The sequence below is a fragment of the Podarcis vaucheri genome (genome assembly GCF_965113315.1).
Source record: "Podarcis vaucheri genome assembly, chromosome: 15".
NCBI classification, from domain to species: Eukaryota; Metazoa; Chordata; class Lepidosauria; order Squamata; family Lacertidae; genus Podarcis; species Podarcis vaucheri.
This window is the reverse complement of record NC_138753.1, coordinates 21,952,576-21,975,918: the sequence shown is the minus strand read 5'-3', so window position 1 is coordinate 21,975,918 and position 23,343 is coordinate 21,952,576. Positions and strand designations below refer to the sequence as shown.

Genomic DNA, 23,343 nt, shown 5'->3' with positions numbered 1-23,343 from the left:
AATCCTACTGCACACTTAGAAGGGAGTAAGCCCAAATGAGTTCAGTGGTGCTTACTTCTGAGTAAACATGCTTAGGACTGGATCCATAAACACCAGCATCAAAACTTTCAGGAGCTGGTGAATTTTAAATCCACATTTCTCGTGTTCTGCCTGGACTGAATTTTGAATCATATGTGCTTGCTTCTTGGCAGACTGCTTAGTTACCTGCTGGACAGGGTCCTGCACACACCTGACCCCAGAGACAGTCTGCCAGGGGGCTCCAGGTGAAGTTATAGCCCTGTGGGGTGGCATCTGAGCTCCCTTCTTGGCAAAAGAATCCGGCAGCACATCTCCCCTCCACTCGTCCTCTCCTAGTGCAGAGAAAGTGGTAGGAATTTATTTAGATGGTGAAGAGGCATTATTCATTAAAACTATACCTTTTCAATGCCACTTTTCAAAATGAACCCACAGAGCAGTTTACAGTATAAAATCAGGGTTAGCAACATGCCCTCTGGCACCTTCCATAACACCCACGAAAGGTCTCAGTAAATATGCCCCCAAAGATCTACACAGTGTACGAGAGACTGTTTGCTCTTCCTGCTTGTACTTGCCTTTACTGATTGTGTTACTGATGCTTGACCTTATTTACATCCCTGCTTTATAGCTGTTTTGATGGACTGTTTTGTGGGTGCAAAGAAAGGCAGGATAAAAACAAATGCATTATGAAAATGAAATGAAGCTAAACAACAAGAAAGAGGAAAGAAGCAAAGCAGCACAATATGGCACACTGGAATTTGCTGAGGCAGTGGAAAGGATTCACCACTACCTGCAGAAGTGACCCACAGGACAGGGAAGACATCCTCTCTCCTCCTGAAGGCCAGACATATCCACAGGAGTAAAAGTGCCATCGGGACATGGATAAGGAAACAAAGTACCTAAGGAAAGGGGACATATAAAAAACACAGATCAGTGAAGTATGCAACAACTTAAGAAGAGCTCTGCCGGATTACATCAATGGCCCGTCTAGTCCAGCATCCTGGTCTTACAGTGGCTGGCCAGATGTCTATGGGAAGCCCGTAAGAAGGACCTGAACACAACAGCACTCTCCCCAATTGAGATTCCTAGCAACTGGCATTCAGAGTTTGTGAATGAAACTTTAGGTGATGGGTCAATGACATCAATCAGTTAAAGCTTGTGGCCCTCTGGTTAGTGTGCTGCCATTTGTACCTTCAGGACAATATGAATGTGGCGGACAGCGTCTCGGCTTCCCTGTGGCAGCCTCATGGCAGTAGAAGCCTGCTTGGCAGGGGAGGCAGCGTTCTGAGCCCCGGTTTGGTTGGTATTCACCGATGGGGCAAGGGGCTGGATAGGCAGCCCCAGACTGGCAGAAGTGCCCCTGGAGACCAGAGATAGAGACAGAGAAAGGAGAAAAAAATTGAGACAAAATAATTAACTAACTGCCCCCACACAAATACACAAGCTGTCTTCTGCTAAGCCAGACCATTGATCCATCTAGCTCCATAATGCCTACACTGACTGGCAGCAGCCCACCGGGGTTTCAGGCAAGGAACATTCCCAGCCCTATCTGGAGATACCTAGGGCTGAACTAGGGACTACCCTCATGCAAAGCAGATGCTCTGCCACTGAACTATGACCCTTTTCTTAAACTATAAGACCATAGGAAGCTGATCAATGCCGAATCAAGTCCATTTACTTTAGCATTGCCTGCACTGTCTGGCAGCAGCTCTCTGGGATTTCAGACAAGAATTTCCCCCAGCCAATAATTGTTGGATAAACAGTGTAATCAACATTATAAATGAATCCAATAAACATTGTAAAAACACAGTAAGCTGAATCAGACCATTGGCCACCTTATGCAATATTGTCTACACTGGCTGGCAGCAGCACTCCAGGGTTTCAGCCCAGGGTCTCTCTCAGCCCTACCTGGAGACACCAGTGGTTGAGCCTGGGACTTTCTGCATGCAAGTAAGGTGTTCTGCAATTGTGCCACAGCCCCAGGTAGAGCACAGGGAAAGGCTGCAGCCGGCATTGCATATTCAGGGAATATTCAAGGTCTAATCCAGAACATCTGGAAGGCACCATGTTGGCTACTTCTGGTTTAAACCCTTGCAACAGACCACCAAATCAGACCCCCCCCCACAGAGTGGCAACGCCCAGGATGCTCAGCTGTCCTGTCCCACTGCATGTCTCTGGGCATCTCTCCCAGTCTCACCCAACACTAGTATCTATTGTTTATTTTCACCAGGTGTGGGGGACCTGTGGCCCTCCAGATGTTGATAGACTACAACTCCCACTGCCCCTCCCCATTGGCCATTCTGACTGAGGATGCTGGGAGCTGGAATCCAAAACCACCCAGAGGACAACAGGCTTGCCAAGGCTTTTTGTTTGTTTTTTACATGCAAATCTAATTACAGCACCTGTGGCTGGGTGGGGGAGATACATCCCATGGTTCCCTTTTCTGATTGCATTTTTCTATTCAGAACATTCCAGAGTGGTCCTGTATCAAGAAGCAACAATCTTCAAATTGGCTTCCATTGAGAATACCCCAAGCTACCAAACCTCCTTTGTCAAATCCAATGCTCTGCCCAGGGGCATAGCTGTCAACTTTTCCCTTTTCTTGTGAGGAATCCTATTCAGAATAAGGGCATTTCCATTTTAAAAAGGAAAATGTTGACAGCTATGCCCAGGGGTTGTATTAAGGTTGGGGTGGGGAACTGGTGGCCTTTGAGCTGTCATCATCCCTGACCATTAGACATGCTGTCTGGGAGAATTTCATTCCAACACAACAGCTGGAGAGACTAAGGGCTTCCTCCTACAAAGCAACCCAATTATAATCAGGTTCACATAAATTGTGATAGCAAATGACAGAGCACATGTTCCAGACCTCAGGGCAGAGAAATGCTGTTGGGCTGAAGGAGCTGAAGTTTGCCGGGCAGTAGAAACCAGCAGCACACGGTCCAGTAGGTGAACTTAAACCCACTCCAGCACAGAAGAATCCTGGGTAGCATGGGACGCAGCAGTCTGGAGAGGAACCTCCTACAGGACACAAAAGCTGGCAGAGATCAGTTTAATCTGGAGAATGAGGAACATAGGAAGTTGTGTTACACTGTTGCTGCCTTATATCGGTCTCTACAGCCACAGCAGGCGCTGTAATTCTCCAACAGAGAATTATCCCTGAAGCTGCACTCTTCCATTGTCTCCCAAGACAGATAGATGCTAACAACAACTGCAGAGCCCGGCCATCCTATGAGATGGTTGTGGGAATGCACTGGAGCCTGAATAACTGGTAATGTGTACATAGCCTAAAACTTTAAAATACAAAAGGTACTGTGTGAAGATCATCCAGGTCTGCTTTGCCTGTGATTTGAGAGTTTGATTTTCTCCATCAAACCAAGAGGTTCAAGCCAAGAACACAAGTTACTTTAAAGATTTTAACTTTGAATTATAGGATAGAAAACAGAGGAAGATGGAAAGGAATTGCTGAAACAATTAATAGAAGTGGAATACAAAAAGGGAGGTGTGAGGAGGTTGTTGAAATAAGTGAATGAAAGATAAGATATTGAAATTGTTTGATGTGTTTTAAACGGTTTTTGTTTTGTTTTGTTAGTTTAATGTGTTAGTGTTAGTGTTATGTAGTTATGTAGTGTTTTTGTATTGTATTGTATAGTTCTTTTTTGTAGTGTTTAAATTGTTGGAAAAGTAATAAATATTATTTTAAAAAATAAATAAATAAAGATTTTAACTTTGAAAGGATGAAAGTGCAGCTGTCATTTTGGCTCACGTTATGTGGCTAGAAAGTTAGTGGGTTTTCTGCTATCTCTGATGGAAAAAAGTTTTAGCTGATGAATGACACATCTATTAACCGATTGACTGAATTAGCTAGCTAATTAATTTTAAATGCATTTGCATATCATCAGCAGCTCAATAAAGAGACAACTTCTGAGATGATAAGGCTATCAACTATTTAATAAACAAAAGCCTACATGTGGTACAAGAAAATGCAATTTATTTACATTTGCTTCTATTAAAGTAATGTATCAAAACCCAAACTGAACAAGATTTCCCAAGAGGCAGCTTCACTGATTAAAATATGCCCACGCCAATTCAAAATAGTTCCCATTGACTAATTAGGCAAGGCAACCTGTGGCCCTCCAAAGGTTTGTAGAATAATAGAATTGTAGAATTGGAAGAGACCACGACGGTCATCTAGTCTAACCCCCTGCAATGCAGGAATCTTTACCTGACATGGGACTGGGACTTTGCAAACCTTGCTCAATATTGTCCACACTGTCTGGCAGCAGGTCTCCAGGGAATCTTTACCCAACATAGGGCTCAAACCCATGACTCTGAGATTCAGTCTCATGCTCGGACTGAGCTATCCCCCAGAGATGAGGGGAGTTGTAGGCCAGGAGCAGCTGGAGGCCCCACAGTTTGCCTACCTTGAGCTAAGCCTTTAGTGTCTTTAGTTGATTCATCTGCCAAACTTTGCTTTTCAGCTGAAACACTGGGTTTCAGTGCTTGCACTTGCTCAGCACATTGGAACTGTCTTCTGTGACTAAGGATGGAGATGGCCTTTAGGAGGGAAAGGTGAGCCCTCCGTTGGTGTTCAGCATGAACTTGTAAAGGGGCAAGTGGGAACATGAACGGTAAGCCACACCTCTCCAAAGGATGCTGCATGTGCCAGGCAATGCATAACCACCTTTAGTCTGAAGGGGGCTGCCCTATTTGTGTGTAAAATTATGGAACCCTTATTGACTAGGATTTCCATCCCTGTATTAGAAATCCTATTTGTGAATAAGCCAGCCTCTTTCAGAATAAAATAAAAGAAGACATTGTCTAAGGAATGTGTTTGGTGTGCACAGCGCCATCAAGGATCTCCTCATTTTGTTCCTGTTTGCCCCTTCATGTGTTCAAACTGAATGGCTGGCCCCAACCACACCATACATTTTTAATACTCTGACACCACCTGATTAGCCTTGGCTGTCCCCAATGAATTATGGGCTGGGAGTTATAAGGAGGTTGCTCACAGAGCTACAATTCCCAGTGCCCTTAAACTATATTTCCCATGATTCTTTGAGGGAAGCAGTAACTGTTAAAGTGGTATAAGAGTGCTTTATATGTATGATGTGGCTATGGCCACTGGAAGAGGCTAGAGGGTATCCATGCATCCCTCATAAAGCTGATGTGGGTCTTGTGGGGTCATGTGTGGAATGAGGGACTAACCTTTCTTCTAGCTGCCAGCGCTCTCACACAAAATTAAACAGCTTTGAATTTTCTCCTATCCCACCTGATTTCAAAATGGAAATGGGTGGGCAAGGTGGGGGAAGGAAGAGCTTTAGTATGAGTGTAAGAATTGACAAGAACAGTCCAGCACACCTCCCTTCCTCCGATCCACTGCTTCAGAACTCCTTTGGGTATCTTGAAAAATGTGGCAGTGGGACCTTGCATTTGCTGAAATAACATTTAGTTCTACCCTAAAATATGCTTGTGTCTGCATGTAACCTTGCAAACCTTGCTCAGTATTGTCAGCACTGTCTGGCAGCAGCTCTCAGGGTTTCAGACAGGTGACATTCCCATGCAGATGCTTGGGACTGAGCCAGAGACCTTTCTGCATGAAGAGCAGGTGCTCTAACACTGAGCTATGACCCTTCTCCTTCATTTTTCCCTTCCACTGAAGAAGAAATTTCCTCCCACTGAAAAAGATTTGGCCCATTTCTTACACGCTAGGTTACCAACTGGGCTCCTTGCCTTCAGAGAAAGTCAGCTGAAATTTGAACATGGAGTACCCATGCTGTACTCACCTGTAACTTTATTCAGAGTGCCCACTGGACAGGGAACGGGGAACCGAGTGCCTTCTGGACAATAGTGCCCCCGTGGGCAGGGCCCATTAAGAGGAAATTCAGGTGTGCTTTGTGGGACAGCATCAGAGGCTCCCCCTGAACAGTAATACCCAGAGGAGCACAGACCTGCCAATTGGAAAACAGAACTCTCAGGGGCTGTGGACACATCACATGATGAAGTGCAAACAGTGTTAAGGTGCCCCTATAAAGGTTAGCTCAGAACAGACACCATGCTCCTGCATTGTTCACATACGTATGGATTAAGGGTCCACACCTTTCTGGGGCGGGGGGAAAGCCAATATTTCTAATTCCTCTAGTATGAATGAAGGTAAGGTAAAGGTAGAAGACCCCTGGACAGTTAAGTCCAGTCAAAGGCAACTATGGGGCTGCAGCGCTCATCTCGCTTTCAGGCCAATGTATGAATGAACTACTAATCTGACAGAGGCAAAGAGAAATCTCTTAATAAATCAGAGATGTGTGCTACTACTTCATTCCATAACTTTTATTTTCTGCAACAAGGCAGCCTCTGAATCATTTTGAAGTACCGTATTTTTTGCACCATAACACTCACTTTTTTCCTCCTAAAAAGTAAGGGGAAATGTCTGTGCGTGTTATGGAGGGAATGCCTACGGGTGGCATGCCTACGGATTTTCCTCCTCTAAAAACTACGGGCGTGTTATGGTCGGGTGCGTGTTATAGAGCGAAAAATACGGTACTTGCAAGATTTCACTGTGTCTAGCCTATACCACTTCAGCATAAAGGTGAGTGGCACAGAATGGAAAACTCCTCAGTTCAAAATATTCCTTGCATATCTGGGAGAAAGCTTTCCCTTAATGTCAAGAGTTCTCTCCCTCTCCCTCTCCCCCCCTCTCTGTATGTATGTATGTATGTATGTATGTTAAGGGGCATGTAAGTAGAAAAGTTAATGTGCATATCAACTGAGAACTGTGCACCAGGTCTCATGGAGAATGTGCACATAACCCTTCCACAAAGAGGGAATTGTGCACATTACCTGGTCAATATACATATTCTCCAAAAGACCTTGAAACATGTGCCTATATGGATTGAATTTTGCAGATTCTCTGATCATTATGCATAATCTCCAACAGGCCTTGGGCAATGTGCACAGCACCCATTAACTGCTATCAGTGGCACCCTACCTTTGTACATCTTCACCATTTATTACATTTATTCATTGCTTTGCGCAAGATGTCTCAAAGCATCTTATACATCTATAAAATACAAGTCACTTGACAATAATTTAAAAACCAAACATTGGGAAGCAGGGAAAACAATAGAAGAAGGTTCCAAATAGCTTCCACGACTACCAACCATTCATAGGTAACTCCTCCAGGAATAAATAAAAAAATTCCTTCCAGTAGCACCTTAAAGACCAACTAAGTTAGTTCTTGGTATGAGCTTTCGTGTGCACCTCCAGATACACCTCCAGGAATGTGTCTGATACTCTCATAAAGCCATCTATGTTACTGGACACCCCATGGCTGAACATTACTAGGACTTGTGAATCACCTCAGAGCCATAACTAACCCTACCTCTTACCATCAGGTTCCCAGTTAGCATTTCCACTGCAGTACCTCCCAACTGGGCATGGTTTGCAGGCATTGGAGGAGAGCGCCCCCTCCAGGGTGTTCAGGGTCCCAGCAGGACATGGCAAAGGGATGGCTGTCTGGGCTGGACAGTAGTAACCTGCCAAAGCAAGAAAGCATTAGGGGGCTGTGTGTACACATTATATTTAAAGGGATTGGTGGTTGAGTTGGGCAATCTCTAGGTTCATTTCAGCTCAATAATTCTGAGTTTGTAAGATCAGGGATTTGGAGAATTGTAGGGCTGATTTAGACAAGGGTCCCCATTTGCAGGGGTGGGGCTGGAGAGTACATTTGGAAATGTAAGAAGATAAATCCACCCCAAAACAAACAAAACAGAGAGAGTGAGGTGCAGGGAGAAGGCAACTCCCCCCAACAAAACAACAACCAAACCCTAAAAACATGAAGGGGGTAGTGGAAGGTATTGGTACTTGTCAAAGGTGTGAGTTTCTGGCTTTGTTATGTAAAATAGTTGGCCAAGTACAGACTATTTGTTGCTAATGGCTAGAGGCCCTTCTGAAAGGAAGCATGTCTTTGTCCCCTCTGTGGCAGATCTTGTCATCCAGCTATGTCTGTGTGGATCAAGACTGCAGATTGAGAGAAGGATCTTGTATGCATGCTGGGTCCCTGGAATGTGTGTCATTTTGAGAATTGCAGCACACAAGGATTTGATTCAAAGGATCTTGAAAGGGTGTGGGATGGAGAATTATCATGGTAACTCAGGAAAGGTCTTGTGCATCATAGTGTATAACACTGACAGTCAAGTAAAGGGGGTAAGGAGTGCTTTCTACCTCTGGCAAACAGTGTGCCTCTAATCAGGGGAGTTAAATGCAATTTCTCAGTGTCTCACCTCTGGGGCAGCTGAGTGGCTCCACAGTAGCAGCATAACGGCAAGCAGTACCCGCTGGGCAAGGGAGGCAGAAGCTGGCCCCGACCATGGGGCTAAACATGCCAGGCTCACAAGGAACTTCCAGAATGGCACCCTCAGGGCAACGGAATCCTCTAGGGCATCTGTACCCACGAATCCCATCGCTGGGGCAGGGAGCAGCATTTCCCGCAAGGCAAACACACCTACAAAGATTACATAGGAGTATCTAAGGCAGGAGTAGCCAACACAGTGTTCTCCAGCTGCTGTTGAACTCCCACTTTCATCAGCCCCATTCAGCATGGCCAATGGTCAAAGAGGATGGAAACTGTAGGTCAAGAAGATTTGGAAGGCATAACTTTGCTACCCCTAACCTAAGGTTCGTCAAGACCCTTGGCCTACACTGGAAGGACAGAGTCCAATCCCCGCCTCTAGTTTCAGTTTAGGGCATGCAAAAAACCTGGCAGATGGCTGCCTGAGGAGACATGAATGCCTCTGCTTAAATTCATCATGGGTAGCAAATAAATTAACAACAACAGCAACAACAATTTATTTATACGCTGCCCATCTGACTGGGTTGCCCCAGTCACTCTGGATGGTTTCCAACAAATTAAAACACAAGAAAGAAGACATCAAACATTAAAAGCTTCCCTATACAGGACTGCTTTCAGATGTCTTCTAAAAGTCAGGTAGTTGTTTATTTCCTTGACATCTGATAGAAGGGTGTTCCACAGGGCAGGCGCAACCACCAAGAAGGCCCCTTGCTTGGTTCTCTGTAACCTCACTTCTCACAATGAGGGAACTGCCAGAAGGCCCTCGGAGCTGGATCTCAGTGTCCGGGCAGAACAATGGGGGTGGAGACACTTCTTTGGGTATATAGGGTCATAGCCATTAAGGGCTTTAAGGTCAGCACCAACAAAGCTAGACGGGTTGATGGGATTTCTGAATTTCAGAATCTGCTTTATACCAAGTCAGACCATTGCTCCATCTAGCTCAGTAGTGTGTCCAGTGATTGACAGCAGCTCTTCAGGGTTTCAAGCAGGGTTCTCACCCAGACCTACCTGGAGATGCTGCCAGGGATCAAGCCTGGGACCCTCTGTATGCCAAGCAGATGCTCTGCTACTGAGTTATAGCCCTTTCCACACAAATATCAGGCAGTAGCAGCCAATCTACTGTAAGGCAGTGGCCCCATGCCACAAAATAAGAGGTGAGCAGAAGTAAACATTCTCATCATCAAAATGGTAAACCCAGGGTTGGGATGCAGGCAGCAGAACTCAGGTGTCACCTGTTTCGCTTGGCTGTTTATTACTCAGAAATGTGCTGTGCTTCTTTGCTAGTGATGCAAGGAGGTAGCCATTTCCATACTGTACTCTTTTTGTCAAAACCACTGCTGTTTCTGTCCCATTACAGTTCAGCTTTAGCTGAAACATATGTTATTTGTCTCACTATTGACTATATAATCAATAAATGATATCACTGTGCCAAGCTGATTTAGAAAACATAACTCACAAATGTAAATCACTATGTAATTAACTTCAATACATTTCAATTGAAGGGAAACTTCAAAAGCAATGTAGAAAATGACATAATTTTTATGTAAGGTTTGCAGACCAAAAAACCCACTATGACAGCAAATTCTGTTCATGTGATGTTCATTCCTGACCTCAGGTGAACATGCAAACAGCAGTCATTTCCATTCCCATTTCCATTTGTGATGAGATTCTCCACATCCCTGCTTTTTGCATCTTAATAATGAGCCCTAAGATGCTCCCATAGGAGAAGAAGAAAAATCATAGTTATTAGGCCCTTCCCAAACACTATCTCTCAATTTAGGGTTTTCCTTTGGGTTCATGCAGAGCAATGGAGATTTGATGTTTCTCTGGGACTGGATTCAGATTACCACTCTGCCACTATCAGTTCAAAGTGCTTTTGGATCTCTGATGATACTCTTTCTCCCAAATACCCAGGACAGCCGCGCTTCTTTTTATCCAGCTCTCTCTACATCACTCATGTAACCCCTATTTATTTATGGAGAATATCATGCGATCAGAGGCTACTGTGTTTCTTCACAGTGAGCTTGCCTGCAAGTCTTGGCTTGCCATTCAGTCAAGGGAAGCAGCTGTTACAGCCTCTTACCCTTCATTACATGGCGCCATCTGGGACAGATCAGACATCCCTGATTGGCTGCAGTAGAGTCCAGCTGGGCAAGGCTGGCACTCACTCTCTGCTTTCAGACCCAGAGAAGCGGAAAAGGAGCCAGGTGGGCAAGGAACAGGATATCCAGTCCCATTGGGGCAGAAATGCCCAGGAGGACAGATGTCATTCCCGGTTAGGAGAAAGCTGGCAGAATCCACCTGAAAAAAAATAAGGAAAATAAAATCAGTGAGAAAGAAATATGGTTGGTAAACAATTTTGATGAAACCAAATCTTAAATGTGAGCTTCCAATAAGATGATATCACTGTGCCAAGCTGATTCAGATAACATTTCTCAAGTAATTGCACTTCAAAGAGCCAATTGATTTTCTCTCAAGCTTCTTCTGTGAGCCACAGAGGGGCATAATTAACTTGGTAAAATTGACCAAGGTTGTACAATTTGCTTTTTTAAAAAAAGTTCTCATGAAAATCCATCAACATTTTAGTGCAAATTTCTCCCCAAAACACAATTTAGTAAGTAGTTTTGACTAACATGCACATTTTTGCAAGCCATTTTCCTTGATAGAAGGCATTTTTTGTGCATCATTTTCACAAATATAAGTATTTTTATTTATGCAAAAACATGCCTAATGTGCAAAATTTTGCATGCTTTTTTGGAGGGGGTTGGGAAACTGCATCATGAAATTGGAGATGCAGATATTTTGAAGGATAGCTGCTTTGGGGTTTGCATCTGGGTTCAGGCTGTGAAAATTAGCCCAACACATTTGACACCCCTAGTAATGAATTAATCCTGCTTCTTGCCATTTACACTCACCCTCTGTCTCATGGGAGCAGGGCTGACTGCTCCCCTGGTGCAATAGTAGCCTTGATGACAAAGACCAGTCGGTTGGGACAGCCCAGGAGAGGAGCAGTACATTCCTTAAAAAAAAAAAAGATGGAAATAAATCTGCAATGAACATAAGGAACACAGGAAGCTGCTTTTTACTAGGTCAGGCCAATGGTCTGCCTAGCTCAGCATTGTCTGCACTGACTGGCAGCAGCTCTCCAGCATTTCAGGCAGGGAGGTATCTCTACCTGGAGATGCCAAAGGGGATTGAACCAGGGACCTTCTGCATGCAAAGCAAATGCTCTACCACTGAGCTGTGGCCCTTTCCAGTGTGCTCAGCATTTGTATGAGCAACCAAGAGCTAGGCTTCTTCCCGCTTTGTCTTACCTTCTTTCTTTGGTGGGCTGTATGCTCCTTGCCTCAATCCCTCACTTACCTGCTGGGCAGGGCTGACAGTCAGATTCCTCAGCAGCACCAGCCTTGGGCCCATTTGTGCCTCTGGGGCATGGGTGTTCTGTGCCAGATGTGGTGCCAGGGGGGCAAAAATGCCCCAGAGGACATGGCTTGGGGGCCTGGATAGCAGCAGCTAGGGAAGAAAGAGCGGCTGAGAAACCTCTTGCTAGTATTTTCTCTAAGACATTATTATATTGTGACAACTGTGTGTACAATCTCCAGCACTCTGCTCTGAAAACTAAAACATATAAAAGATAATAGATATAAAGTGATAAACGATGCTATAATTAAAACCAATATAAAAACAAATCTATTAAAAATGTGGGTAGTAAGCAGCACAACACCATCAAAAGGCATTTTAAAAGCTGTCAGTTCCCCAAAGCCTGTTGGAATAACACAGTCTTCACCTGCTGGTGGAAAGACAACAAGTAGGGAGCCAGTTTAGTTTCTCTAGAAGGAGTTCCAAAGTTGGGGAGCAATCACCTGGGAAAGCCTTCTCCCACATTCCCACCAAGGGTGCCTGAAAGGGTGGCAGGACTAAGAGAAGGTGGGTCTCCTCCTCAAAGATATCAGAGGTTCATATGGGAGAATGTGGTGCTTCAGACAGCCTGGACTTAAGCCATACAGGGCTTTATAGGTCATAACCAGCACTGTGAATTGTGCCCAGAAACAGACTGGTTGCTGGTGGAGTTGTTGTAACAAAGGAGTCATGTGCTAGCATACCTGGAGCTTAGATTATATCCAGTTCTTATCTAGCATCTGTTCTTATTTACTTGCAGAGAGATAATATGATGGTGAGCATTCCTCCTGCATTCATCCAGATTTGCCTGCTGTGTGTTTATACACCTTCTTGGTAATCCTTCACTGATTCTGCACTTTTCAATGTGTTTCGCTATCACTTTCCTAACTCCAAAAAGTCTATTTATTTTTCAAAGCAGATTTGTTGTGCAAGGGCAACAGAGCACCTTCATACGTACTAAATGTGCCAACCTAAATTTCCCAATTATGTGCTTGATTCCCTCCTGCAAAATACTGACAGTCTGGAGGTGTTCACAGACACATAGAACAAGCTGTCCCCTGGACACAAATCATAACAAGCAACCATCATGGGCACATCCCTCTAATTTCCTCACTTTGGTTGGATGATTCACAGAAGAACCCGGCTGGGCAGAGATCACATGACTCTTTCCCGTCCTCCAATTGATAGGTTCCTTTCTGGCAAGCTGTTGGAGCCACAGATCCCTGAAGGCAATAAAATCCACGTGGGCACCGGTGGGAAGCAGGTGTGGAGGAGGTCTGTCCTGGGGGGCAATAGTACCCGGGCATGCACATCCCTTCTGGGGCAGCCTTTCCCGGCCCTAAAGCCATTGAGAGGAAAAAGAAGGCTGTGTTTCTTTCCATTAAGAAGCCAGCTGAGAGTCTGTCAAGACACCCCCTTCTCTCAAAAGGGGGAAAATAAATATTCATGCACATACCACTGCAGAAATGCCCCGCTGGACAGAGCTTGCAGTCTGTGGGATCCCATTTCCCACTGTGGGGATTGATGCTTCCTGCAGGACATGGAACTGGGGTCCCTGTGCCTTTGGGGCAGTAGAATCCTTGGGGGCAGAGTTTCTGGTCAGGATGCGTGGATAGCGAATCACAGTAGTAGCCGTGGTGACATATCCCTGCAAAGGAGAGGGTGTCAAAGACCACCACAAATCACTGGTGAGCCATAATAATAACAACAACAACAACAACAACAACAACAACAACAACAACAATAATTTCTGATTTATACCCTGCCCATCTGACTGGGTTTCCCCAGCCACTCTGGGCAGCTTCCAACAAAATATTAAGATGCAATGCTGTTAAACATTAAAAGCTTCCCTAAACAGGGCTGCCTTCAGATGTCTTCTAAAAGTTGCTTTTCTCTTTGACATCTGGTGGGAGGGCATTCCACAGGGTGGGTGCCACTACCAAGAAGGCCCTCTGCCTGGTTCCCTGTAACTTGGCTTCTTGCAGCAAGGGAACCGCCAGAAGGCTCTCGGTGCTGGACCTCAGTGTCCGGGCAGAATGATGGGGGTGGAGACGCTCCTTCAGGTATACTGGGCCAAGGCCATTTAGGGCTTTAAAGGTCAGCACCAACACTTTGAATTGTGCTCAGATAGCAATTGCAGGGTTCTGTTTCTAACAGAAGATGTGCTGGGTCTTAAGGCTACCTGGAAGTCACTTTCTTTGACCTCCCAGATGCCTTGCTGCCTAAAACTAGACTTGTGCATGGGTATGGGGAAGTACCGTATTTTTTGCTCTATAAGACTCACTTTTTCCCTCCTAAAAAGTAAGGGGAAATGTGTGTGCGTCTTATGGAGCGAATGCAGGCTGCACAGCTATCACAGAAGCCAGTAAAGCAAGAGGGATTGCTGCTTTCACTGTGCAGTGATCCCTCTTGCTGTTCTGGCTTCTGAGATTCAGAATATTTTTTTTCTTGTTTTCCTCCTCCAAAAACTAGGTGCGTCTTGTGGTCTGGTGCGTCTTAAAGAGCGAAAAATACGGTAAGTTTCCAGTAGGTCCATGGTGAAAGAAACTCTGTGTGTACTCAGAGACTTCGCTTGCTTTATTAATTTGCAGATTGCCAGACTCTCAGGAAGGATTTTCCTCACATCCCATTGTGCAGAAAATGAACTGTAATTTCTAACCTAAGCCAGTTGCTTTAAATCATCCACCCACTCACCCCAAACTCCTTTGCAAATTGCATATCAGATATAATTATTTTCTGGGTCAGAAGCCAGAAAAAAAAAAAGAGGCTGCTTGATTAGTGCAAGACAAACTTAGCTCAATGTAGCTTGCGGGGTGGCGGTGGTATATTTATAGAGCTTTCTCTTGTTTCAGAATCCAAATTACACTGCCTGCTCTGGAAGGTGATTATGGAACTCACCAGAAACGCTGGCCAAACCTTCTCCTTGGCAGAAGCTTCCTCCAGGGCAGGACAAGCAGGCATTGAGGGACAACATCCCAGGCTGGGTTAGAAAAGTCCCACTCGGGCATGGTGTTGGGCTTCTGCTACCCAAGGGGCAGAAATGCCCTGCGGGGCACATGTCTCCACTTTCATCATGAACAGGGTTTGGTACTCGTGCTTTCAGGGTGCAGTAATACCCGGGCAAGCAAGGGCCACTTGGCGTAACAAGACCTAGGAAAGAGAGAGGCTTTATTTTACTTTATTTATAGTCACATTATTATACTGCTCAAAAGCTCTGGATTGCACATAACTGGTGAGGATATTGCATTTTGATTGCATTTGGGGATTTAGATACACACTATACCCTTAAAGCACTTTTTTAAATAAAAAGAATAAATTTTATTAGAGTTTGGCAAACAGGATACAAAGATTACTACCTATTATCTTTTTAATCAAAACTAAAATAAAAACACAAACCAAAAAGAAAAGAAAAAACAGAGAGAAAGTGAGGATGAAGAAACAGAGAAGGGATAAAGGGGAGAAGGAGAGAGAAAGAGAGGAGATAATGAAAGAAAAAGGAAGGAAGGAAGGAAGGAAGGAAGGAAGGAAGGAAGGAAGGGGAAAAAGGAAAGCTTTCTAAGAAATTTCTGATTCTTCATCAGTCTGCTATATACAAGCATTATTCAACTCACCCTCTCCAATATAATACCTAATAAAACTACTTTCTATAAACCAACATTATCTTCAATCCTCAAACCCAAATGTCATTGGTTTATTTTCTTTTTCATGCAAAAATTCTATGAGAGGTATCCAATCTTTAGTGAATGTTAACAATGACTTTTCTCTGATTAAACATGTCAATTTCACCATCTCAGCTAAGCCCATTAATTTTAACAACCATTCTTTCATAGTTGGTAATGACGAGTCTTTCCACCTTTGTGCGTATAAAAGTCTCACCACTGTAATCATATATTTTAACAAAGTTCCATAGCCTTTTCCTAATTGTATGTATTTGTATACAATTTTTTTGGAACCTTTAAAGCACATTTGTAGCACATTCTTTCCCTCAAGGAATCCTGGGCAATGTAGTTTACCCTTCACAGAATTACAATACCCAGCAATCATTAACAAACTACAGTGCCCACAATTAAGTGAGGAGAAAAAAAAAGGCTTTAAAGGTATACTGTGTGTGCAGCCTTAAGAATTACCTCTGTCAGGAAGACTGTAACTGTGGCATGTCTTTTTTTTTTTTTTTTTGGTAAAAACTGGCCCTAAGGAGATGGGCCTAACCTAAAACAAGATGCCTAGTGTTTGAAAACAAAGTGCTGCAGGCATGCCTCAGTTGCAGTTTAACTTAAGCACAGAATTTCATTACAGGTGCTGGCCAGAAGTCTAGCACTCCATCCACCAGGTTGACTTGCATGGCAGATTTCAAAGAAAACCCACTTTCACCAAGATTGCCTTCCAAATAGGCATGCTTAGGATTGCAACCCAAACCGAAATTTGCTTGTTGTCTCCTTGACCTACCTGGGTTTGCACAGAATTGGCCTCCAGGACAGGGCGTGCATTCCTTGTAGCTGCTCAGGCCTGTCTGGTTACTGAAGGTGCCATTGGGGCATGGGAATTGCTTGGCAGTTTCCGTCGCTGAGAGGCAGTAGTATCCAGGCAGGCAGTCCAATGGCTTGACCACTCCCCGTGGAGAGGTGTTTTGGGAATCCTGTGCTTGGAAATCAGGATCACAGAACCTGCCAAAAAACCAGACCGTCTCTCCTCTAGTGTTACATTTTTGTGCATACATTTCCGGGCTAGAGAATTGCCTTGCAAAATTCAGAAAAGTGCAAATTTTAAAGGAAGCTTCCTTGCATTGCAGTCCGTGTATTGTTTTGGAAAGTGGAAATTTAGTATGTTCACCTTTAGAAGTAAACTCAGTGGAATCTCTCTCCCTTCCCTGGTCTTGGGAAACCTAAAGACTAGCAACTGCTATGCAGACTGCAAAGGAGAAGATAACAAAAAAAGGTGAAGGATCCCACAAACTGTTGCACTTACTTTCCTGCTGGGCAGACTTTGCACAGGCTTTGACCAGTTTCATCCTGGTATTTTCCAGGGGGGCACGGTTTGGGCTGTGGGCTGCCCGTGGGGCAATAGTGACCAAGAGGACAGAGGTAGTCTACGGAAAACAGAAATGGGTAGAAAATGTTGCAGCTGTGTGTTACTTTAATGGGCACCCTGTGCAGCTATAATGCAAGGAGGAGTGTGAACTTCAAGCATTGCAGAAAAATAATTAGAAAAAGTTACAAGAAGATCAGTAAATCATCTGCTAACACTGTTTATAATTCAGAAGCTGGGCTTGACACATGTGATGCTTGCTAGCCTTGTTTAAAGATAAAACATGTTCACATACACCTTTTGATATAAGCAGTGCTTTTGTTTCTAAAAAAAAATGTTTAGGGGTACTCTCATTTCCTACTCATATTGATGTTTAAGGTATGCATACCCCTGCGTCCTGTCCCCCCAGAAAAAAGGGCTGGATATAAGCCAACGACCAATTTACATGCATCCAGTTTACGTGTGACAACATGCATTGCATAAAACCCAAAGGTGACTTTTAAAAAGGCAAAAAAACTGCCCTAAATGTGCACAGAAGTGGCAAAAAAAGCACAAAAACAGCATCTAGCAATCCCACAAGCTTTCATGTCTAAATGGCTTGGAGTTTTTTAAATTTCAAGGCAACTGTATTTCCTTAGTTTCTTCACAGTTTAGAAACCCATCTCTTGTTTCTATTCACATTCTTACTGCAACACACGTGGTGGCCCTTGAGCACATCACATTTTCCTACCTGGATTCTGGGCTGATATTGATCCTTCTGGGCAGAACCAGCCAGCCATGCACAAGCCCTCTGGGGAAGTTTGACCTCGGAGGGAACAGAACCAGCCAGCCACACAAAGACGGCAGTCTTGCAGTGACTCACCACCCCGGTCACCTAGAAAGGAGCCTGTAAAAGGAAACACATGTTTGCTTGTGTCTGTTACCTGCCATACTAATCTGTCTTGGCCACACAGAACATAGCAGAGACAAGGCTAGGCTGCAGACTTCCCCCTGACACCATCGTTCCAGGGCTGGATTAAGACCTTTAGAGCAGTGTTTTTCAACCACTGTTCCGCGGCACACTAGTGTGCCGCGAGATGTTGCCTGGTGTGCCGTGGGGAAAATTGAAAAATTCAAAAGATTTTTTTTTTTTTAAAAAAAGTCAAATTTTCACCCACTAGGCGGGTGCCGGACTGTGTCCACCCTATTTTCCATCCGTCCTGGGTGGGGATCAGATCGGATGGGATCGGATGAGAGCGGACAGGCGGTCCACTCTCATCTGATTCCTCATAGAGAGCAGCGGGGCTCTGACATCTCCCTCTCTGCACACAGTGGTGGTGTGCCTTGTGATTTTTTTTTCATGAAACAAGTGTGCCTTTGCCCAAAAAAGGTTGAAAAACACTGCTTTAGAGGCCCTAAGCACTTAAAAAAAATATTTTAAAAAATTGGTGCCCCATATATACCTATTTAAAAATATAAACAATAATAAACCATAAAATAATTTTTTACCAGATTCTAATTTTGTTGTATTCCAAAGATTAATGTATATCATTAATCTCTATTATCACTATGTTATTATTACTATTTTGTAATTATTACTTATTTGTGTATGTAATTTTTCCATTTATTGTGGGGGCCTTTTTTGAGGAACCTGGTACAGACGCACCATATAGTCCATGGTGAATCTGGCAATGGATGCCCTAAGCATGTCCCTATTTTGCTTAATGCTTAATCTAGCCCTGCCTAGTTCTCTACACAGGGGAGACTTTTCATGGGGGACCAGCTACTAATCCCTAATGCAGTTTAATGCTCATAATACATCATTAAAAGAAAAAAAAGCCATGCCAGTTGATTTGGTTAAACTGGCCCTTGATAGCTATAACAGAAAGACAGCATTTTGCATCAGTCCATACAGAATGTCTAGGAGGGAGAGAAGAGGGATTTCTCTTTACTTGCATGTGAGAAAACAGATACAATCAGAATCCAATAGGTTCTCCTCTTCGTTCCTGTTTCTGGGAGGTACAATATAAAAATATTATGATTTGGGGGAATCCTTATCTTCATCTTTGCTGGCCCAGAAGAACTCTTGTTTTTTTGCTGGCAATGATGACAAAACCTAGGCTCAGCCTGAGAATTGAGTACGTAGATAAAGCAGAACTTCAGAGTTTCAGTTAAGCAAGTAGGCAGTGCTAGGTACAAGCCCATGATCCATATTTGCATATTTCAGATGTATAGATGCAAATTTAGGCTGACTTTCAGAGGGAAACAAACACACACTTGCTATCAGGGCTGACTGAGCTATGGGATGCAAACCCAATTTTCTGGACCCAACATACTACATGGGGATTGTATCCTCCACAAATTAACAAGGTAGGTAGCTGGAGTCACATTGGCATTGGGCTTTGCAGTGTGCCCAGCTGCCCTGTAAGCAAAGATTTTAAAAAAACAAACAAAGAGGAGGGAAGGAGATCCTCAGCCAGGTGGAGTAGACCTGGGGTTTGCCCCTGCCCCTGCCAATGCCCCTGATCTCCAGAATTGATTATGGCATCAGTGCTTTGCTGAGCAGCTACTTTGGGACCTACCTGCAAGGCACGGAATGGGAGAAGAGCTTCCCTGTGGGCAGACATGGCCTCCAGGACAAATATCTCCCACTGCCCCGTCTGTTGGGTTAGGGATGGTGGAGCCCACAGTGCAGTAGAAGCCGGCATCACAAGGGCCTGAAGGCACAGCCAATTCTGAAGAGGCACAGTAAAAACCTAAAGAAGGAGGGAAGAAGAGCACATTCAGATTCAGCATTTGTGCCTGCATGGGTCTCACATTAACTAGCTATGTATTCCAGCACTATTGGAATGAACCTCTAAGCTAAGGCTAGCAAAGCAACAGGATGATCTGTTCAAAGGCATGCCTAGAACAGGGCAAAGCCCCAGTAGATCTAGATTTGCTGCCTTGGGGTTGTAAATATACAGTGGTACCTCGGGTTACATAGGCTTCAGGTTACAGACTCCGCTAACCCAGAAATAGTACCTCGGGTTAAGAACTTTGCTTCAGGATGAGAACAGAAATTGTGCTCCGGCAGCGCAGCGGCAGCAGGAGGCCCCATTGGCGAAAGTGGTGCTTCAGGTTAAGAACAGTTTCAGGTTAAGAGTGGACCTCCGGAACGAATTAACTATTTAACCCAAGGTACCACCAAGTAAGGCTCTGGGAGAAATGTTGAGTTACAGTGCTTGAATGAGATATAGTTGAGTAGAGGAAAGACCAGGAGTGAGGTGAGAGGCTCCCTGAACAGAGAGAGAGGGAGAAACAAGCAAGCTGCACGGTCAATTTCCGTGTGGTCTATTTTCTGCAAATTTCAACTGGTTTGCATAATTATATCTTTTCATAATAAACAATGATATAATTGAGCCCCTTGTCTGCACACATAGCCCCTTCAAGCCACCCTTTGTGGTGTGAGCAGCCAAACCAGGAAGCTTCTAATTAACCAAAGTTTGAAAGTATGCTCTGAAAGGTTAGTGAGAAGTATATCTACCTGGAGTGCAAGGGATGGGAACAGGAGATCCCTCCGGACAGAATGCTCCAGCAGTACATATTTGAATTAAAGCTTGGAGAGTGGATCCTGCTCATGGAATGGAAAAGACAGCGTCTGAAAAGTATACATCCTGACTATGGGCAATAGTTTGTGCTTCAAAAATTAAAATTCAGCATCTAGGAGACCCAAAATTTATGCATCTGTATAAAAACTGATTTCAAACCACATAATTTATCCTGTGTGGACTGTTATTTTTGCCATTTTGCACTGTCTATTTTGCGTTATCATCTATCTTGGCCAGTTTGGAGTGTGTGTGTGTCAAGAGACACAAAAGGACCCCATCCAACCCACTGGAAATCTGATAATAAGCCAGCTTCTGAGATTTAAGCAGGCATTTTGCCCCTCCAACCCACCAGCATATATTATCTTCACAATCTATATAAACTTTAAACAACAATAAAAATGGAGTTTCCCAGGAAGCGGAATTCTACTGCCAGTAACATGTAGGGCTGCTCTGATGTTTACATGTTAACCTTTTCTGTGCAAAAATGTGCCACCACAAAAATGTCTCTGTCCCTCTTTTGGCTCAGCCTAGCACCACGTAAACATAATCAGCTGCTGCCCAGTAAGAAAGTCCTGGCCTAGATGGGGCTAATGTTCAAGAGGAAGGTATGGAACATCTTTGCTCTCCATGGCACCTCCTGCATCTGCTACCAGGGCCTAGGCTGCGAGAGACATCAGCAGCCACCACCACCCAGTGAGGACATCCTGCCCTCTGTGGGCCTAACATGTAGCTGCCTCAACAGCCATGATATTCAGCTGCAGAATGGCATTTGTTGGGACACTGGAGAACAAGGTGAGTGGGGAGGACCTATATACACCTTTGCCCTGCTGTGGGGACTACTGCAGCACTTTCTGTTTATTAAATATATTGTAGACCACCTCGAGAACTTTGCTAAGCAGGCAGGCTATAAATATTCCTAAATAATAAATAAATAAATATTCTGTGCTACTGTGCCAGGACAAAATATCATTTTCTCCCACCCCCACCCCCAACTGCACCATTATGCAATCAAATGTATTATCCAATACCAGTGTTGTTTCCTAGGGATACCGGCTTGCCTGAAGTTGACCCAGGAGGGCAGTACCATCCGGGCATGCACATGCCATCTGGGCTTACCAAGCCCGGCTTGGAACAAAACTTTCCAGGAGGGCATAGTTGGCAATCCAAGACAGTCTTGATGTTAAGAATCTCACTATAGGTCCCCCTTGGACAAGGGAACTGAGTGGCAAACTTTGTACCACGTGGGCAGTAGTACCCTGGAGAAGAGAAGGAGATTGCCAAAATTGTAAATACCAGACTGTTAAAGGACACTTTTCCAAATGCTGAAGGCAATTTGCATCGATCCAGGAATCAAATTCACAGGAACACACACACACACACACACACACACACACACACACATGGATGTTGTGAAGGTTACATATGGGCATCAGTAATACCATAAGCAGGGACCCATTTACATACCAATGCAGAAGTCTCCCTCTTACCGCCAGCACAACCAATGCTGGAGCTGTAGTTCAGTTTCCCCATCCCTGCTCATAATGCTAGAACACATGGACATCCAAGGAAACTGAATGGTGGAATGTTCGGGACAGACAAAAGAAAGGATTTCTTCATGCAGAGCACAGTTAAACCATAGAATTGGCCCCTACAGGAGGCAGTGATGCCCATCAGCTTGGATGGCTTTCAAAAAGAATTGGAAAAATTCTGCAGTCAGTATCAGTAATGCTGGAGGCCACAAGGCGGGGAGAGAGCTCCTGTGCTTGGGTCCCATTTGCCAGATCACTCAGGCATCTGGTTGGCCACTGTGAGAACAGGAATTTGGACTACATGGGCTACAGGTCTGATCGTACAGGGCTCTTCTTATGTTCTTACATTCTGATTGAGAAGGAATCATAAGGAAATCAGACCTGACCACCAGCAAATACTTCCTGCATAGCAATAGATCAGAGTAGGCCATGTGGTGAAGCTTCACAGGTCAGGATGATGTAACGTTCTGAGCGACAGGTCAACAGTAGTGATCTAGATCTAGATGCAGGCATCTAGAAGGCCTTCAGAGCATTGGACTGATGCAGTTCAAAGAAAAAGAAGAAGCTGGAAAGATACTTGTAGTGCTAAACTCACCGACTGGGCAGTTGGTGTAATTAGCTGAACCAACATCACAGTAAACACCTTCTGGGCATTCCAGACATTGGGCCATTCCCCAGAAGGGGCTGTAGCTTCCTGCTGGGCATAGCTGTGGTCTTCCACTCCCTGAGACACAGTAATGACCAGGTGGGCATTGCCCTCCTCCGCTTGTTACCTGGAAATATAAGTGCATGACATCACTGCAGAACAGAAGTGGGGAACCTGTTTGTTAGAGGGCTGGATGCAAACATGACCAACCTTCCTCATGACACTTTGACAGCTGGGTGGGGTTACCCACCTGTCCATCACTTCATGTAATATGACACCAGGCACATGGTAAGACATCAGGTATTTCCCAAGCTGTAACTGCAAAGAAAGAATCTCCCTTTGCAGATGTGGCTTGAATTTCAAAAGGTGTCAAATTCAAGTCATTTAGAGTGTGCTCTCATAAGACAAATGATAAAGAAGCGTATAGAAAATGGCTTCTGTTAGGAATGAGATCACCTGATACCTCCTGAAGTAAACTTCATGGAGAGAAAGATGGAGGGGGGGATGAAGGGATAAGTGTAAATTCTAAGTTCTCCACTCTTCCCTTAGTCTCTCTTTTGAGAATTTTTATTTGCAAATATAACAGAAAGGAAGGTTGAAACATCACCAGCTGACATTAACCATAAAAATCTTCCACCAGTGCTTCCTAATTTAAAGTTCCTTCTACTCCTGACAATTACAATATTATCATTATCAGCATCAACATAGCTTACCAGCTGAGGTCTTGGAGAAACAGCTCCTCCACTGCAGTAGAAACCAGCATGACAGAGACCAGAAGGGGAGGCAAGCCCTGTCCCATCACAGAAATATCCT

At 44.4% G+C, this 23,343-nt stretch overlaps 1 protein-coding gene across 1 annotated transcript in view; it reads right to left on the bottom strand.

Annotated features, from left to right (window-relative positions):
* Positions 1 to 23,343, bottom strand: part of LOC309519793 (uncharacterized protein) — a 136,455-nt gene that overhangs the window by 35,187 nt on the left and 77,925 nt on the right. Inside the window, exons 42-62 of the mRNA XM_082200924.1 lie at positions 23,244 to 23,341; positions 22,480 to 22,657; positions 21,384 to 21,611; positions 20,292 to 20,378; positions 19,348 to 19,521; positions 17,517 to 17,672; positions 16,727 to 16,847; positions 16,208 to 16,425; positions 14,660 to 14,911; positions 13,218 to 13,409; positions 12,876 to 13,100; positions 11,726 to 11,875; positions 11,278 to 11,381; positions 10,446 to 10,663; positions 8,295 to 8,515; positions 7,401 to 7,547; positions 5,802 to 5,966; positions 2,885 to 3,036; positions 1,207 to 1,375; positions 806 to 914; positions 205 to 350 (exon numbers count right to left, since the gene is read on the bottom strand). Coding sequence (XP_082057050.1) covers positions 205 to 350; positions 806 to 914; positions 1,207 to 1,375; positions 2,885 to 3,036; positions 5,802 to 5,966; positions 7,401 to 7,547; positions 8,295 to 8,515; positions 10,446 to 10,663; positions 11,278 to 11,381; positions 11,726 to 11,875; positions 12,876 to 13,100; positions 13,218 to 13,409; positions 14,660 to 14,911; positions 16,208 to 16,425; positions 16,727 to 16,847; positions 17,517 to 17,672; positions 19,348 to 19,521; positions 20,292 to 20,378; positions 21,384 to 21,611; positions 22,480 to 22,657; positions 23,244 to 23,341 — 3,510 coding nt within the window. The remainder of the gene's footprint in view (positions 1 to 204; positions 351 to 805; positions 915 to 1,206; positions 1,376 to 2,884; positions 3,037 to 5,801; positions 5,967 to 7,400; positions 7,548 to 8,294; positions 8,516 to 10,445; positions 10,664 to 11,277; positions 11,382 to 11,725; positions 11,876 to 12,875; positions 13,101 to 13,217; positions 13,410 to 14,659; positions 14,912 to 16,207; positions 16,426 to 16,726; positions 16,848 to 17,516; positions 17,673 to 19,347; positions 19,522 to 20,291; positions 20,379 to 21,383; positions 21,612 to 22,479; positions 22,658 to 23,243; positions 23,342 to 23,343) is intronic.